We start from the raw sequence: 18,983 nt of genomic DNA, 5'->3' as shown, positions 1-18,983 counted from the left end.
ATTGGTATATGCCATTTCCCCCAGGTGTAATTCCACGAAGCCATTATGCCTTCAAACCTTGGCCCTATTAAGTAGAAGGTGCTATTTAGAATCATCGTTTAATTTATAAAGGAGAAGTACAACATAATATCGTACATATATCAGTAACATTGAGGTTTTTAAGGGTGGGAGGAAAGATCCAACATGATGTCAACTTAGTTATGGTGACCAAATAATTGTAAGCTGTATTTTTATTATTATTATCAGTACATAGAAGCTTAATAAGTGTATAAGGAATGAAGCATGGTATGTGACTCGTATGACTGTTGTGATCTGTGGAAACTGTTCACTTTTCTGTACAGTTTCTTTATTTTGTTTAACTGTGTGAAAAAGAAATACTGGGGTCTGATTTTTTTTCCCCTCAGAAAGCCTTCAGCTTCACAAATCAATATTTCTGTTACGTTTTATCTGAACCCAATAGGGAGTTTTCCAAGGAAAGAGAAAAAGCCAAGGCCAGGGGAGATTTTCAGAAGCTGCGTGAAAAACAGCAGCTTGAAGAGGATCTCAAAGGCTATTTGGATTGGATTACACAAGCAGAAGATATTGACCCTGAGAACGAAGAGGAAGGTGATGGAGAAGGCAAACGGAATAGTATGTCATGTCTTCTCACTTTATTACTGTTAACGAAAGAATATAGTGTGCTGTAAAAATAGTTTACTGTATGGGATAGACCAGGCACCCCCAAACTGCGGCCCTCCAGATGTTTGGGCCTACAACTCCCATGATCCCTAGCTAACAGGACTAGTGGTTGGGGAAGATGGAAAATGTAGTCCAAAACATCTGGAGGGCCGAAGTTTGGGGATGCCTGGGATAGACTGTTGCTCACATAACAGCATTATACTCACATGTCTGTAATGTAATTCTCCCCTCTCCCCCACCTGCAGATAACTGTTTCTCTTGTAAATTACTACTTTCTTTACCTTCAGTCTAACATTATTATGCAGCGACCAGATTACCGGCTGGGCTTGCCTTAGGAACACACATAAACTGCTGCATTGGCTGTCGGTTTGTTCCCAGGCCCAGTTCAAAGTGCTCATGCTAGTGTTTGCAGCTCTAAATGACTTCTTAGGCCCATATATCAGAGAGAGCTCTTCTTTCCCTACAAACCCTCCCAGGTGTTATGATCAGCAGCTTAGCAGTTCCACCTCTGTCAGAAGTTTGCAGGTGGTGGCAGCCCAGAAGAGAGCATCAGTTGTGGTGCAACTAGCTTTCTTTGCTATACAAGTTTCAGCGAATGCTGAAGATGCACCTCTTTACCCTGTCATTTAACACCTGAGATGTCTGTTTCCAGGATCCACCCTATACCTATGATTGTACTCTGTTTTAACTGTTTTTAATTCTGAATTTTAAATTGTTGTAACCCACCCTAGGACCTGCTGGTGAAAAGCGTGTAATCAATGTAATAATAACAATAATAGATTGCAACCTCGGGTACATTTTGTATTCATTCAAAATGTTATGTTAAAAATACATATAAGTATATGAAGGGTTGGCATGTACAGAATCTGCATCCTTGAGATCTAGCAGTGAGTTGCAAGAGCCATTTTCAGTCCTAAAATGTCAGGCTGCATTTTATGTTACTTTAAATCTTACTGACGAATGTAAGATTATTGTTTTATTTTGACAAACTGTCAAAATAAATGTGGGTATATTACAGCAAGCAGTAATTTTCTGAAGAGAAATTTTTCTACACCAAAGTGTTAACTATTAGAGGACCAGGCTAGAAATTGCTGACCTGACAGCTAGTTTTGCATAGAATCAAAAATCCTCCTTAACATTTAGGTTTTCTTTAAGCTGCTTAGATAGAAGAACTAGCTAGCTGGGGAGCCTCTTTTTCTTTTCAGTCTTTTCACTCCTGAAGCCAGATATGGCGGCAGAACAACCCCCAAATTGCCCACCAACATCTTGTGGATGTAGAGAAAATTGGTCTATCTGGAGATCCATCCCTTGGTGCTTCTAAAAGGGAAACAGCAATTTTAGCCACTTGCTTGGCTAATTTTAGAGTCAAGGATATCTGTCTCAGGCAATGATCCTACTATTATCAACCTCTGCAGAGATGTTCTTTGGCCCTGATCAAGCATCCACTGTCTTTGTGTGTTACTGGTAATGGTATCGTAAAGCAGCAATCTGTGCCATATCAAGCACATCCTGTAATGGAACAGTTAATCTGTTAACAATATCACCATGGAATATATTTCAGAGTAGGCTATTCAGAACATTCTGAATATTGCTACGGAAAATCTTTGAGTAACATAAAATTTAACAGGGAAATAATTAAAGTTGCTTAAGATCAGTTGCTGGGCCGCATTATTATTATTTGTGCTCTGTTAAGAAACATGCCTTTCTCAAAACACAATCTATAGTGCCCTGCCATATCTCTCCTTTTTATTCTCTGGGAAGATTCTACCACTTAAAATGCCATTGTGTGATACTGTAGTTAGATTACAGAAAATTAATTACTCCCTATCTTATGTGAGAATGACATGCACTTTGTCAACTGATTTCTTAAATGAGTGTAATCAGAGTGATGCTGGTTGGTCTTACTGATGAGATTTTTTTTTGCACTTCTGCTGCAGCAACATATTTAGTTTTCATTGCTGTAGAATGTGATGGTGTGGAAACGACCAGTTTTAATACAACTGACCCTTTAACTTAGCTTTAAAAAGGTAAACAGACCCCTGACATGACAGTTAAGTCCAGTTGCAGACGACTCCAGGGTTGCGGTGCTCATCACGCTTTGCAGGCCGAGGGAGCCGCCGTTTGTCCACTTCTGCAGACAGTCTTTCTGGGTCATGTGGCCAGCATGACTAAGCCACTTCTGGTGAAGCCAGAGCAGCACACAGAAATGCCATTTACCTTCCTGCCGGAGCAGTACCTATTTATCTACTTGCACTGTGTGCTTTCGAACTGCTAGGTTGTCTGGAGCTGGGACTGAACAACGGGAGCTCACCCCGCCGCGGGGATTTGAACCGCCGACCTTCCGATCGGCAAGTCTAAGTGGCACAGTTGTTTAAACCACAGTGCCACCTGCGTCCCAACTTAGCTTTATGTTACTTCTAACCCACCGTCTCGCAAGGTGCTTAATTGTCTTGCTAGTCTTTGGAGTAACTCTGCAAGTCCATTGTTAATTCCCAGTTCAGAGTTGGATACGATCAGGGCTGTGTCAGCCATGGGGAAACTGGTATCTGCATGTGCAGGCCAATGCTACACATGCTTACTTGGAAGAAAGTCCCACTGTGTTCAGTGATGAGCTCCCCCCCCGGGTTAATGTTCATAGAATTGTAGCCTTAATATTGCATATAAAAATCCACCCTGCTCTCCTTTGGAATAGACAACACTGATTTATAATAGTAGAAATACTGTATAGTTGGTTTTATAACATGTGCTAAAGTAGCTGCCCTCCCCCCTTATTTTTGGTCCCCAGATATTATTGGACAACAACTGTCATCAGTCCTTTGCCATTTTGGCCAATGGTCAGGGAAGATGAAAGTTGTAGTCCTGCAGAATCTGGGGTATCCAAGACTGGGAAGAGCTGCTTGCCAGCCTGGATAGAAAAACCACAAATCTCAGGTATCAGTGCCTTTGACGAATTTTGTGCTAACATCCATGTGCAATTTATGTTTGTGGGAGTTGACACATTCAACCCAAGCAGGCAAAACAATTAACTTGAGTTGAAAGACAAGCCTGATTTGCAGTTCTGTGAATCAGCCCTTAATCTTTATACTCTACTGTAAAGATACTCTTGTAAAACTATCAGGATGCTAATTACTAATCACTGAATAGAAAGCGGTTTATGATCTGTGCAACTCCCAGCAATGACTCACCTCTGATCCCTCAGAATCTATATTGTGAGCCCTCCCCCAGCTTGGTAAGGAGTAAATTAATTTAAGCAAGAATGTAGTTACTACGATTACTTCAAAAACTAATCAAAAATTCTGCCCCTAAGAAAATTGGTTTTAGGAGCACAGGAAGCTGCTTTACCAGACTATTGGCACATCTAGCTCATCCAGACTTCCTTTTGAGCTGCCTTTCTAGGCACAGGTCCACACTTTAAAGTCCTGTGTCTGAACACTTTTTTCCTCTTGAAAGCTGAATTGCCGTTTTTTCCGATTCAGCTTTAAAGGACAGGTTTTCATGGGGAAAGCACTCGGACAAAGCGCTTTAAAGTGGGGATCTGTGCCTAGAAAGTACAGTAAATGTGGATAAGCCCTGGCGGTGCCTCTGCAGCCTTTCAGATACTAGGCATCCCCATTTTTATCTGGTGAATTGAATGCAGGACCTTTTGCACGCATGCTTGACAACTAGGCTACAGCCCTGCAATGTGTATCAATTACAGAAATTGCACACGGGTGGCGCTGTGGTCTAAACCACCAAGCCTAGGGCTTGCCGATCAGAAAGTCGGCAGTTCAAATCCCCGCGACGGGGGTGAGCTCCCGTTGCTTGGTCCCTGCTCCTGCCAACATAGCAGTTCGAAAGCACGTCAAAGTGCAAGTAGATTAATAGGTACTGCTCCGGCGGGAAGGTAAACGGTGTTTCCGTGTGCTGCTCTGGTTCGCCAGAAGTGGCTCAGTCATGCTGGCCACATGACCCGGAAGCTGTACGTCAGCTCCCTCGGCCAATAAAGTGAGGTGAGCGCCACAACCCCAGAGTCGTTCAAGACTAACGGTCTTGGGGTCCCTTTACCTTTACCTATGCATGCTTTATTTTATATAATTCTGCTTCTGATAGCCATAGGAGAGCTGCCTGTGCAGCTACCTTCCTCCACAAACACACCTTTTGGCTTCTAAGATTTCACCTGGGAGGCTTAAGAGGGAGGAGATGATCGGGTGCTCTTAATGAAATCCAGAAACCTCGCCACTTCAGTCCTCTCAATTTTACACAGTCCTAGATTTAGGCTGCAGTTGCTGATAGCAAAGCCAATATAGTCCTCCTGTGTCATGTAGCATCTGAACCGGCATTGCACTGAATGTGGATCCTTTGTTGTCTTTTGCACTGCTGCTGCTGCCACCTGCTGTTTTATTGACGGGGTTGCATGTGTTTAACATGAAGGGGTTACGTTGGCTGATTTATTAGACGACAAGAAGAAAAGCAGATTTAGATGTTGCCGTGGGTCAAACAAACACGGTAAAAAATGTGTTCTGTTTTGCAGTGGGTGTGTTTCAATCTCGGCAATGAGTTTTGAGTGCTGTTGTTTAAATTTTCAAACGCCTGGGAGTAAATATATTCCCTAAATTGCATGTGGACACACATCTTGCATGGAAGTGATTTGCTGCTTGAATGCATGCTTCAAAGAGATTGTTGCTGCAGTGCAACAATTGTAAGCTGAAATTTCATTATACTCATTTAATTTTCCATTGAATAGCTCTCAATCAAGTTGAAGCATACGATCTAGAAAGGCAAATGAGTCAGAAATGAGTACATCACTTTAGTTTCACTGTGATGAAAACCATAAAGCGTTTAAAAGCTTTCAGGATACGATGGCGCATTGACCAAGGACAAGCTTTCTCTTAAAAACAAGGACATCTGGTACTTTTGCCAATGGCAAAAATGTATGTTTGCAGTGTTGTGCAGTGCCAGCAGAATGAACTGTTTACTTTCTTCCAAGTGCATGGATATATTGGAACTTCTTTCTTTGCTTTGTGGGGCGGTCCAGAGGTTTGGTGGCTTTTTGTGCAAATAAATTTAAGGACTTTTCTGGATAATGTTTCCTTCCTCAGAATTATCCTTCGCTAGGCCTGAACCAGTGTTGGTAGTGATTTAAATGTGGGTAGCTGAGTTGGCGGGGTGGGGCGGGGCATTGAAACATTCACATGTTCTATTTTTTTAAACCCAGGGAGACACACGCTTCAACATTAGAAAGGGGGAGACAGTCCCTAGAAATTAATCAGAGGCAGAGAGAGTTTAAGGGTTTACCACCTTTCAAGTGGTTAAGTCAGGCATCCCCAAACTGTGGCCCTCCAGATGTTTTGGCCTACAACTCCCATGATCCCTAGCTAACAGGACCAGTGGTCAGGGATGATGGGAATTGTAGTTCAAAACATCTGGAGGGCCGAAGTTTGGGGGTGCCTGGGTTAAGTGGTGGAGTGGAGAAATTGTCACTCTCTGGTGAACAAATAAATAAATAAGATGTGCAATTGCTTATAATTAGTAGTGATTTTGCAGGAATTATTGAATGATGCTTGGTGACACTGCCATGCCACACTGAGAACGGACTGAGAAAGTGTGATAGATAACAGAATCAATACATTGATGGAAGAAGTCTGAATCCTGTGCAACAAGTGACTAACAGTTCAATTTTAGGCATGCTTACTCAAAAGTACGTTCCCATATGCTCAGTGGAGCTTACTCCCAGTTAAGTGTGCATACTGATTTATACTGCTTGGAAAGGCATTAAATTAAACAGAGTAGATCAAAATGAGAGTTGTTTGACAACAACTCAAAAGGATTGTGGATCCCACTACCCAAGTTTAATGCAACCCCACTATCCACATATCTTGGCCTTCTTTAGGTTATTTTGCTTGCTACCAGACTGTGATTAAAAAGAGGGAAGGGTTCTTATTTACACCTGGCAGATCACAACACATGGTTGTGAATTAGGCATGGTGTTGTGCTTAGGGTTGCCAGACTCAATAGTGGACAGGACTTCTGTGCCTTTAATTGCCCTGCTCTCTTTTGAGTCTGGAAACCTAAAAGAGAAACCAGCAGACCCTTTGCTTGGAAATTAAACAAAGGGTCTGCTGGTTTCTCTTTAAGGTTTCCAGACTCAAAAGAGAGCAGGGCAATTAAAGGCACAGAAGTCCTCTCCTCTATTGAGTCTGGCAACCCTAGTTGTGCTCAGGCTGGAGTGAGCCATAGACAGTGTATGTTCAACCTAGCAGTACTTCAGAACTTTAATGGGGGCAAATGTACAAAACATTGACACCTGAGGAAATTGTTTAATTCGAACAAGTAGCAAGATAATAGAAGCTGTCAGAACTGTCCCTGACAAAACTTGTGAAGATAGTGAAGGCAGAAGTGTTACTGGAACTGAGTCCTGGTAATTTAAAAGCCAGTTTATTGTTTATTTGTTTGTTCTGCTTTAGGTGACAGCCTGTCTTTCTGGACTGGCAAGAAATTGTCTCTCTATTATGTGTGCTGTGGCAATGATTTCATCCCAGCTTCCATGCGAAGCATTATCAATTTTCCCTATATCCTTGCTCCTCTGGCCCTGTGCAGACATTCTTAAAGTATGCACAGTCAATGGGTTAGCCCCACCTCTAACCTCCACCTACAGATTGAACCAGTTCACTTGTGAATGCTATATGGGCTTTATAATCCTTACAACAACATTCTACAATAGATCAGTGCTATTACCCTCAAGCGGCGTGAGAGAGCTGTGCATGGCAGAGGCAAGATTAAGACCAGGAGCTTCCTGGTGCTTGTAGTTAATTCTTTTAGTTGCTACCATACCAACATAAGCATGGGTGAACATGCTGGGTCTTAGAAAAATGTAAACTGTTGTGCTCTGCCTTGCCAGAGCACAATTTTGCACTAAGAAGCCCACAAGCAGGACATGAGCACAGCAGCCAGTCTCCCCACTCGCCACTATGATTGCAACTAGGAAGGTCGGTGCCCAAGGCACGGAGGCACTTTTCCATTTTATCCTCTTTGTGCTGAGCTTATAGAACAGGGCAGCCCAAGTTTCCATGCCAAGTGGGCTGCATAGAACCTAGAGAGGAGAGGGAAGTGAGCCCAAAATATGAGGGTCCCCTCCTTGCCCTCACGTTGCCTTGCTTTGGGAAGGAGGCATGAGGCTCTGGCAGGGTCCTACCCACCTTCTTCCCAAACCTGGGAAAGTGCTAACTAGGCTTTGGGAAGGGGGACGGAGAACTCTAGGACCCTGGCAGAGCACTTATGCCTCCTTCCCAAAACCAACTGCTTCACCTAAGTGTTGCTGAGGGTCAACAAAAAAAGGCATTGAGAGCCACATGCAGCACTCCAGACGGTGCATTTCACCATCCTGGTTTAGAAGGTATACGAAAGCTCATTGGAACCTTTCAAGCTAAACTTTTTAATACTTAACCATTCTAACTCTACGCAATGGGCTAATCTGCCCACAAAAGCACCTTAGATGTTGCTAGGGTTGTAACTTTGCTTGCTGTAAACCATTTATATCCAAACTGGATTTGGAGTCAGCTTTTCCAGTGCAGGCTAAACAATGGGATTGCGCAGAAGAAAATCATAAGCCAGCTAACTGAAGCGAACATTTTCACACTTCATTCTGCTCCCCACCCCACCCCTGCTTTTAAATAAGTACCTGGGAAATACACAGCTTTTCTGTGCAATGCACACAAAGCAAAGTGTAGCTGGCTTTGCTGAGCTAAAAATCTAATTATATCTTCTATCTTACTAACAGCAAGTATGCAAGCAAGTGAAACTGAGTCTGTGAATACTGAAAATGTTGGTGGAGAAGGGGAGGGCCCAGCATGCTGTGGAGCTTTGTGGTGAGTACAAATCAGCTTGGTAGGAAAGTCAATGATTTTATTTCTAGCAATTCCTGAGCAAAGGAGCAGTTTTCTTCATCTAAGTTTTGTGTGTGTGTGTGTGTGTGTGTGTGTGTGTGTGTGTGCGCGCTGAGGAAGATTGTCTTTGAACAAAAATGGAGTTCCCTGAGATGTGGATGTACATTTGTTGAATAACTCATTGAAGCTTATTTAAGTTGGTAGTCCTTTACTGCTTATTTTGTAAGTCGGAAATGTGTAGTGAGTGTTCAGCTGCTAGAAATTGCACAAGGTATGGATGCTATTATCATGTGTTGTTACCTAACAATTCATACATTATTTTCTGATAATCTCCTTTCGCTTGATAAGCACATTCAAACCATGATTTGTACTAGTGTGATGTAGTGGCTAGATCTAGACCTTGGAAAACCTAAGTTCAAACTCCTACTCAACCTTTTCAAGCTCACTGCATGGTGTTGGGCAATCACTCTCTTCCAGCCTACCTTGCAGGGTTGTTAAGGGGGGGTGGGAATCTGCTGTAAGTGCCATGGAGGAGTGGTGAGATACAAGCAGGTAACCACTGTTTTTTTATCGTGAAATTTTGATTATAATCTATTTCTGAACCACTTTGACATTGGTGTCTTAATAGTATCGTTACTGATATGCTTTGATAAAAGATCAATTCAAAAAGGCAATGTTTCCTATGTATGTAAAATATGCAAGCTTTTATTGTGCTGATCCTTCAAAAGCAGTAAAAAGGTGACATTATTTTGCAATTTACACCAATAGAACATTTCTGTATCAAGCGGACATGCAGGATTGAAATAATTTTAAATGCTTTTAATTTCCAACATAGCTTTCAAGGGAGAAGGAGTTGTGTAAACAATTGTTACGTATTTTCTTTAAACATATGTTTTCCTTTTCTTTTAGTCAAATTATCTCAAAATCCAAGTTCAGGTCAGTATTCTTCTCTCTCTCTTTCATCGCTTTCCCCCTGCACCTTAACTGTTTCCTGTTAATCTAAACATATTATGGTTGAATATGACTGAAACTTTTTAAAGAAACGTGTTACTGAATGCACAAGAAATGTATATAGCATCATATGCAATCTAACAACATTTGGCCACAAAACCATGAGCAGGTAATTAAAGAACAAAACAATAATGGCTTAAAGAACACAAAGAGCTGCCATATACGAAGTCCATTGGTCCATTAATCAAGCTCAGTATTGCCTGTATAATAATAATAATCATTAATAATAATTACAGCTTTCCGGGATTTCAGGCATGGTTTTCCCCAGCCCTATATGGAGATACTGGTGATTGAACCTACGACCTTTGCATTTGAAGTGGGTGCTCTACCACTTCCCATTTACACGGTTTGTCCCATAGAAATGGGATAGTTTTAAAAATTCAGTGTGTGGAGCATTTCAGAGCACAAGAGAGCAGTTCCCTGCTCTGAGGAGCTTCCAATTTAAAGTTGACAAAAGGAAACAGCAGAGGAACTGAATGCAAATGGAGGGGGGAATAACAGAAAAAAGAATATGCAGCTGTTTTGTTTTCACATGCTGAGGCTGGATACGTGATAAGTAATGAAACAATCTTAACCTTCTCATGAGATACTCTGATTTTGTGCAGTTTTTAATTGCTTTTTTAGCCACCTCAATTGCTTTATATGAGAAAGGCAGAGTCTATTATTATTATTATTATTATTATTATTATTATTATTATTATATTGCATCTGATGTGGCTTCTTCCTCTGCCTCAAATCTACCAGCCTTTAGATCAATGTGAACTCTTCCACCCCTCCACTTATCCTTCCATTGACTTTTCCAGTGTTGCGTTCCTCACATGTTGCAAGAAAGACTCAATCCAAAGTCTCTGGAGTGTGAACCTCTTTGTTCATGTGGCACAAATGTCCTATGCAGGTGCTATTAGCTCCCATGTACATCAACACAGAACAAGGAATGGGGCTGCACTGAGTAGCCTTGTGTTAATGTTGCACACTGCATCTAGGCCCTTCCCTAACAACTCCACATAGAGAAGGGGTCCTTTACATCCATAGTTGCACACATGAAAGCTTCTACTGGATCTGAAACCCTGAACACAGACAATAGATGGACATGTTGTATATCAGAGAATGGGAACTTGTAGTCCTCCAGATAGTTCAGGACATAACTCCCATCGCCCTTGATCTTTGGGAATGCTGGTTGGGTCCAACAACATCTGGAAGGTCACAGGTCCCGTCCCCCCCGCTGTGTATGTAGCCATGGGTACAGTGTGGACGACTGCAGGCCTCCTCCTTACAAATGTTTACACTGTAGACATGGACACTGGAGGAGAGCCTGAATGGTGCACATAATGTTGGGGTGGGGATATTTGGCACAGGAGCTAAGTAATGCTAACACTGTCTGCATAAAAGGCTATGATGTCTGATATATTTGGATGACACCAAACAGTATTTGGAGCAAGCTTGTGTTCTTAAAGGTCATTGGTCTTAAAGGCCATAGATCAACTAGCCAAAGGCCTGGGAGAAGATGAATGTTTTGTCTGGCACATAAAGATGTGTAATGAAAGTGCCAGATCAGCCTCCCTGGGGAGAAGATTCCACAAGCCACTGCAGAAAAGGCCCATTCTGGTGTTGCCACCTTCCAGAGCTCTCTTGGAGGAGGCACATGAAGAAGGGCCTCCGCTGATGATCACAGGGTCCAAGTCAGTTTATGTGAGGAGAGGCAGTACTTGAAGTATTTTATACCATATTTCAAGGATGCTGCTTTGTAATGTGTCAGAATCACAACAAAAATATTTTTATTTATTTTGAAATTCACCCATACAATATTTCATGGTTTATTTATAATTTGAACAATAAAATTAATGTCCTTTTTCTTTAGGCAGATATTTAGAAGCACAATAAAAAAAATCAGTCATATTCTCAATATGGTATCTTCCTTTGTTTCTTAACTTTGCCTTTGTCACACTAAAACCTAAGAATACAAATTCAAGTAGCTTGTATTCTTTTCTAAAGTTTCTTACCTTTTGAGAAACTTTCCCCAAAAAACTCAAGGTTGTTGTTTCCTTATCTACTTCTCTTTCTATAATTTAATCAATCATCTATACAACTAAATCTCTTAATCTTGAACTTAAAACTCTTAAACTATCAATACTGCATTCATTGGATTTTGGATTTCTCCTGGTAGGAATATTCAAAATGGTTTTTTCTTCTTCCCTAAACTCAGCAGTGAAGAAAAAGACAATAACTATGGTTATATATACAAATGTGGCTAGATGTATCTAAAGATCTATAGCTCAGGATTTCTAAAGCCTTGAGAAGAATTCTATATTTTCCCGTTCACATAAAATCTGCTGTCAGGGCTGAGATATGCCCCAGTCCATGTGGGCTTACTGCACCTTCACTTCTTTATTTAATTTGGAGCCCTAGATGTTTTTGCTTATGGCCACACAACTTCATGCATTTGGTAGACTTCAGTCTACCTAAACACCTGTTGTTACTTAAGTCCAGTCACAAACGACTCTGGGGTTGCGGTGCTCATCTCGCTTTACTGGCGAAGGGAGCTGACGTTTGTCCGCAGACAGTTTTTCCGGGTCATGTGGCCAGCATGACTCAGCCGCTTCTGGCGAACCAGAGCAGCGCACGGAAATGCTGTTTACCTTCCCGCCAGAGCGGTTCCTATTTATCTACTTGCACTTGATGTGCTTTCGAACCACTAGGTGGGCAGGAGCTGGGACTGAGCAACGGGAGCTCACCCCGTCACGGGGATTCAAACCACCGACCTTCCAATTGGCAAGCCCAAGGCTCAGTGGTTTAGACCACATCACCATCCGTGTACCTGCAAAACGTACTACAAAAAGGTGATTTCATGAAAGTAGACAGGTTTGCAGGATGTGCGAGCTTAAGCATAAGGAATGCTTTTTGCAATAGTGTTGAAAGTGCTAAATTACTTCCTGCCACCATCCTAGGGGGATAGGGGTTGGTGTGAATTGCACAGAGACCTTGGTTCTTCTAATCCTGCTTCCTCACTGGCCAATGCTAATAGGCTCTGTGGTCCCAGCATACAGTGGTACCTCAACTTACGAATGACTCGACAACCAAATTTTTTGACTTACGAGTGGGGCAAATGACCGCACGCTTACGAATTTCTTGACATCCGAACGGAAACCACGGCAGTTTTAGATAGGGTTTTTTCGAATTACGAATTTTTAGATGGGGTTGCTTCGACTTATGAATTTTTCCGTTTCCAATGCATTCCTATGGGAAATCGCGTTTCCAATGGTGCTTTTCGACTTACGAATTTTTCAACCTACGAAGGTGCCTTCGGAATGGATTAAATTCATAAGTCGAGGCACCACTGTATACCTTTTTCATCCTGGTCAGCTTTAGCACTTCCTCTGAAGACTGGTATAGTTGCTTACTGAAGATCTGGAGTGGCCATAATATTGTGATATGAATAATGTGTTTGTGATCTTTCCTCGCCATCAGATGTAAATTCAACATACATTCACATTAAAGGCGTAGCTGCGACAGTTTATGTTCAGTTGACTCCCAAAGATTCGCAGCATACCATAGCCCTTGGATGTTTTTAGTTTGCTCTTGAGTCTTGTTTTTATTTGCTCTTAAGTCAGATGTATGTGTAGCATATTTCCAAAATATTTTAAATGTATTAGAAACATCATGAAATGCCAGTCTTTATAAGACAGAGGACTAAGGGGTAGAATGTGGCATCCACAGATAAAGATGAAAGAGCTTTGTCATTAATGGCAACAATATGAGAACAGCAAATCCTGACTCCATTTCATCTTCACATTTCTTCCTTTTTTTTAAAACCAAGTATAAATAGTATCCCTGACTTCACCCCTAATTTTAACCTGAAACTAATTTTAAACTAATCCTGATTTGCATAATCTTTATTCGGACATGATTTCCCCCCCTGTCTGATCCAGAGATCTCTATGTGAAGCAGTGGATGTACACTTATTGCTGCTTTTTAGACTCTTAAAACATACAATTGGTGATACTCTCTCTTGAGGAGGTGGGAAAGGGGCATGAGATGCATTTTCCTGTTCCTAAAGTATATGATTGGTGCTGCCACAATCAGTGGTAACAAAGAACCTTGTCTGTTCATTGCTGCAGAATCCACTTCCACAGCAGATGGTTGTAATGCTTGCTATGTAGGCCGCCGTTGAAGACGGTTCGGAAACTTCTGTTGGCCAAGACTGCAGTTGTCAGAACGTTTATTGGATCAGACAGAAGGGATCTGGATCCAACTCTGATACTGTAACCTGTAGTGGCTGCTTATTTGTTTCTGAGATTAGTTCAAAGTGATGGTTCTCACTTTTAAAGCCTTAAACACCCTGGGACCAGAGTGTGTTAAGAATTGTCTACAGCAGGCACCCCCAAACTTCGGCCCTCCAGATGTTTTGGACTACAATTCCCATCTCCCCCTGTTAGCTAGGGATCATGGGAGTTGTAGGCCAAAACATCTGGAGGGCCGCAGTTTGGGGATGCCTGGTCTACACCTATCACATCTACCTGGTCCTTGAGATAAATCTACTGAGTGTCTGCTGCATCCCCTAACTAACTGAGTTATGGTGCATGGGCACGAGAGCAGGGTTATTTCTGTGGTTTGGTTGCACCAAGACAGTCAACCACGATACCTTTACCTAGAAGAATTTTTCGTCAAGCCTAATTTTTGTGGTTTTATTCTGTGCTGTAATATGTCTGCTGTTTTATATTTTAGTCGGCGTTGGCGTCGATGGAACCGATTCAATAGAAGAAGATGCAGAGCTGCTGTCAAATCTGTTTCGTTTTATTGGTTAGTTATTGTACTGGTCTTCCTGAACACATTAACTATCTCATCTGAGCATTACAACCAGCCTGATTGGTTGACACAAATACAAGGTAAAATGAAAATGTGTTCTTATTCATTCAATAACTAATAGAATACTGTTATAGACTTAATACCGAGCCATTTATTTATTTAGCATTTTGTAGACATTCTGGGTTGTTTAATCTGTGTGGGGAAAAATCAATGGGAAAGTATAAGCAATTTTTTAGCCCCGTGTAGTCAGTTGTAGCTAGAGTTTATCCAGGTTAGATGGATTGCAATCCACAGATTAGATGGGTTGCAATCTAGGCTAATTTGAACTTGACGGCGCTTTACTCTTATCAAGCACCTCTGGTCTATGTCATTGAGAGGTTTTTCTGAGTCTACTACGAAATTTGTACTAGGGTATTTGTACTTATACAATACAACAAAGCAGACCCTGTATATGTCAATCTTGGTGCATACATCAGAATCCCGCTGAATTGTGAAACATTTCTGTACTAAAGGTAAAACTGGTGTATTTTAAGAAGGAAATGAAAATTTGCTTTGAAATGCTATGAACCAAATTCCTTTATTTCTGAGCTATGGTTTGGTGGGGATAGCTTGCATCATCATAGCTTGAGAAGAATGTGGAGTGAAGGATTCTGTTTGCTCAAAGAGGTCAAAATAGAAACTGTCATTGTTTTCTGCAGAACATATGAAACTGAATCAGAGGTGTAAAAACCAATATAATTTTCTGAATATTTCCCCTCCAGATATTGCTAACAAAGTTCTTCTGGCTTTATTCACCTGTGAAATGTTGGTAAAAATGTACAGTTTGGGCCTGCAGTCATACTTTGTATCCTTATTTAATCGTTTTGACTGCTTCGTGGTATGTGGCGGCATTGTTGAAACCATCTTGGTGGAGTTGGAAATTATGTCACCCCTTGGAATTTCAGTGTTCCGCTGTGTCCGTCTCCTCCGTATTTTTAAAGTAACCAGGTAAGATCAAATCAAAGGCAGTGAGCTTTTTTTAAAAAACAACAACAAGTTACTGCTGAGTTCTACTGACACTTGTATGATCCGCAGCTCTTTTGTAATATTTCATCACGCACTGTTCTTTTACGGGTTTTTTTTGGTTAACACACGCATTTTAATTTGTAGGCACTGGACATCCCTGAGCAACTTGGTAGCATCCTTGTTAAACTCAATGAAGTCCATTGCTTCACTGTTGCTTCTGCTTTTCCTCTTCATCATAATCTTCTCATTGCTTGGAATGCAGCTGTTTGGAGGCAAATTTAATTTTGATGAAACTCAAACAAAACGGAGCACCTTCGATAATTTCCCACAAGCTCTTTTAACTGTATTCCAGGTAACTTTCTTTCACCCACTATAAAACATTTTATCTTTGAACAACAAAAACTGTCTAAATAATCCTGTCTCCTAAAAAATAAAAATAAAAATCACTACCACAACTATTATTAATTCTGTTTGTGTTAAATAGCATTCTGCTCATTAAAGTCAGTATTCTGGTAATTTTGCATCATTTTGTACCATTTGTTCATATCATGTATTCAATCTATCTATGCAGCATAGCTTTTATGTTAACGTCATTAATATTAAGTTGTCTTTGTTCATCCAAAATATAAGAAATGTAAAGTCATTTAATGTAAAAAAAAATGTTCCCTTATATTTAACTGTCTTTTTAAAAAACAAAAAACAAAATGTTTGCATATCACATGTTTAAAGCTGTATATTGGTAAATTATCTCAATCTTGTTCTACAGTCCAAAGGTGCAGGTGTTATGGAATTGCACATACAATAAAGCATCTTTATTTGATTTTTCTCCTCCCCCCTCAAAACCCCACAAAAATCCAGTGTTGGAGGAAAGGCTGATTTTGAAATTTGGGTAACTTTTAAAAGCAACACTGGGAGAAGAGACAGACAGACATAGAGGCAGAGAGACAGAAATATGCAGGAAGAGTTAACTGCTTTTCAAGTTGCTTGCTTTAATTTCTATACTGCTTAAGATATGGTGTACAAATAAACTGAAGCAACAACAGGCAACTTAAACAAAGTATTACAGAAATATACAGTTATATATAAAATTTTACATTAATGCAAAGTTACTAATAAATATAAATCAATGTTAAAACAATGAAGAAAGAACTACTAATTCACACATGCCCTCAAATCCAAGTTAAGGGCTAACTAGATTGTAGCCATTAATGTTAGTGGCAAATTATTGTAATTAAAACAAATCAAATATGAATTGCAAAAACAAGAACACATATAGCCAATCAGGATATATCAATGTCGTGTTTGATGTGAAAATCCTGATTTTGGACTAGCATGAACTTGACCTAATTTAAAGACTCTCACATCTAATGCTGTAACAGATTATTGTTGTGTATATATCCTTGTAGCTTTGAGTTTACAATTTCTGTATGGCTATATGTGTTCTTGTTTTTGCAATTCATATTTGATTTGTTAGTAGGGATTATTCTCACTATTGAATCTTATATTTGCTTGAGTTCTTGCTCTGTTTTTTATTGGTGCATTTACTAACAAGAACTCCAATTTATTTAACTTTAATCAAAGAGGGAAGAGGCAGTGCAGAAACCTGATGCTTGCTCATGTAATACTAAACCATAGCTTAGCATCATGTCTGGATGCAGTGTTACTAAAGCGCATAGCTGCCAAGTCTCCCGTATTCTCCGGGAAACCCCCGTTTTTCCAGCCGTTTCCTGCTGGCAGCCCAGATTTTAAAAACCCCTGTAAATCCCCTGGATTCTTACCGGCCCGGGGAGGCTCCTTCTGTGCGTGTCTGGAGTCTCTGGACATGCACAGAAGCGATTTCTGGCGCTGCGGCCATTTTGCGTAGAAACAACTTCCGGTGCCTCTCTGCCCAGTTTCAAAATGGCCGCAGCACGACTTCCGGTGCTGCGACGCGCCGATCCCGGATTTTTCAATCTGGGAGTTGGCACCTATGACTATAGCAGTCAGTAAAAAGTTTGGTGTCTGCTTGGCTGCTTCCTTTTTCAACAATGCTCTGTGTGTCTACATTATTTATTTAAAGGAGTTTCAAAGCTGTTTTAATGATAATTGCTTTTTGGGAATGATAGTTTTCTATAGGGGCTGGTATGCAATGTCTCCTTCCTCTCCTGCCTCCAGAGCCGAAAATCAGCTCCAAAGGGTACCCCAGCCCCCCCCCCCCCGGAAGAAGATGTGGGCATGCAGAGAGCTGTACACGGGAAGAGAGGAAGGAGAAGTCCTGTTGAGAGTGGAAGTCATTTCCGCTAGCAGATGGGCACAACTGGCTACCACCCAGTGTTATTCAAGAACAAACCTACAATGTCTGTATAAAACTATAGTTCCTAGGGCTCTTTGGGCCAAGCCATGACAAACAAACCATATTTGAAACCATATTCAGACTGTTTTCCATTCATATTATGGATGTACAGTACCCAGATGAAATATGTGCAAGATATTAAAGTAGCTGATTAGGTGCTGAATTATCTCAATAAAACATCAAAGGGAAAAAACCTGGATACATATTGATTTGAGTTTAGTACTCTGCATTGCTTCAGAAACAGCAAAAAGTTAGTTTTTTTAAAAAAAATTCTCAGTTAATTGATCACATGCTCATTTGCAGAATCTTAGTGGTTTAATAAAGATTATCACATCGCATTCCCTTGATCATTTTCAGTTGTATCGAGCGCTGCTGTTCCGCTTGTGCAACAGAATTTCCCCTTCTTCACAGCTCCTTTATCCTGCAGCTCCCTGTGCACCCTCGAAACCTGGTTCAGAGGTTGCTTTGTTAGGTGTCTACAGGTGCTTTTGGTTGTGCCAAGAAAACAATGGGCTTGGATGCATGAATGACTCGTGATTTCAGTCTCTGGATTGTTACATCCACAGCCAGTCTTGGGGCTAGCTCAGCCAATACATTTCTTGTCCGTTTAAGTCATCCTAAACATTGCTAATAGGTGCAAAGTGAACCAAGGGATCGCTTTGCTGACTGCAACTTTGAATATTGCAGAGTTTCTTTTTCTAGCAGTTAGCCCAGTTCAGAGCTGGTTGTCTGTTTCCCCAGGCTAGGAAGATTGGAGCTTGGAAGAGAGCTTTTACTTGCATAGGAGCTGGAGGCTCCACCCCTTCCTGGTCTCATCCAGGCTTTGATCCAAGCAGGTGTTTTCATGCACTTCTCCCTAATGGCCTAATGTGCAGATTGCTGAGTACTTTGGTGATGGCCTTGAAGTTGCTGCCTTACTCACCGTTCCCTCTGCTCATGTGGCCTTGAGACAGCTGGTACGGCAACCTCCTGACCCAGGTTACAGGGTAGGGATGTCCAGAGTAAGTGTCTAGTCAGTCGTTCCCAGTGTGGAGATCTGCTGAAGGGTCTTGCTCTCCTTAGTTCTCATCTGAGGAGGTGAGAGATAAGGTCTGGACAGAGTGGAGCCCTGACACTGGTGTATCTCTAGTGAACCAGGTAGTCTCCTGTTAAAGTTTCATCTCAGCCACATACTCACTTTGTAGACAAGAGAATCTACCATTCTCTCTGCATCAGGCCATACATATCCTGTTTGCAATATGGGGATTATCATTCTCGATTATTTTATATAGCTGTTGCAAGAATTGTTAAGG

The 18,983-nt window shown here is 41.2% G+C and overlaps 1 protein-coding gene across 2 annotated transcripts in view; it reads left to right on the top strand.

Annotated features, from left to right (window-relative positions):
* CACNA1D (calcium voltage-gated channel subunit alpha1 D) overlaps positions 1–18,983 on the top strand; it is a 208,356-nt gene that overhangs the window by 105,443 nt on the left and 83,930 nt on the right. For both annotated transcript variants that reach the window (XM_060271439.1, XM_060271438.1), the window contains exons 9-14: positions 461–630; positions 8,435–8,522; positions 9,450–9,476; positions 14,274–14,434; positions 15,116–15,341; positions 15,504–15,711. In XM_060271439.1, coding sequence (XP_060127422.1) covers positions 461–630; positions 8,435–8,522; positions 9,450–9,476; positions 14,274–14,434; positions 15,116–15,341; positions 15,504–15,711 — 880 coding nt within the window. The remainder of the gene's footprint in view (positions 1–460; positions 631–8,434; positions 8,523–9,449; positions 9,477–14,273; positions 14,435–15,115; positions 15,342–15,503; positions 15,712–18,983) is intronic.

This window comes from Zootoca vivipara, chromosome 2 (genome assembly GCF_963506605.1).
Source record: "Zootoca vivipara chromosome 2, rZooViv1.1, whole genome shotgun sequence".
Taxonomy (NCBI): Eukaryota; Metazoa; Chordata; class Lepidosauria; order Squamata; family Lacertidae; genus Zootoca; species Zootoca vivipara.
Note: the sequence above shows the minus strand (reverse complement) of the source record. Positions and strands in the feature narration are given on the sequence as shown.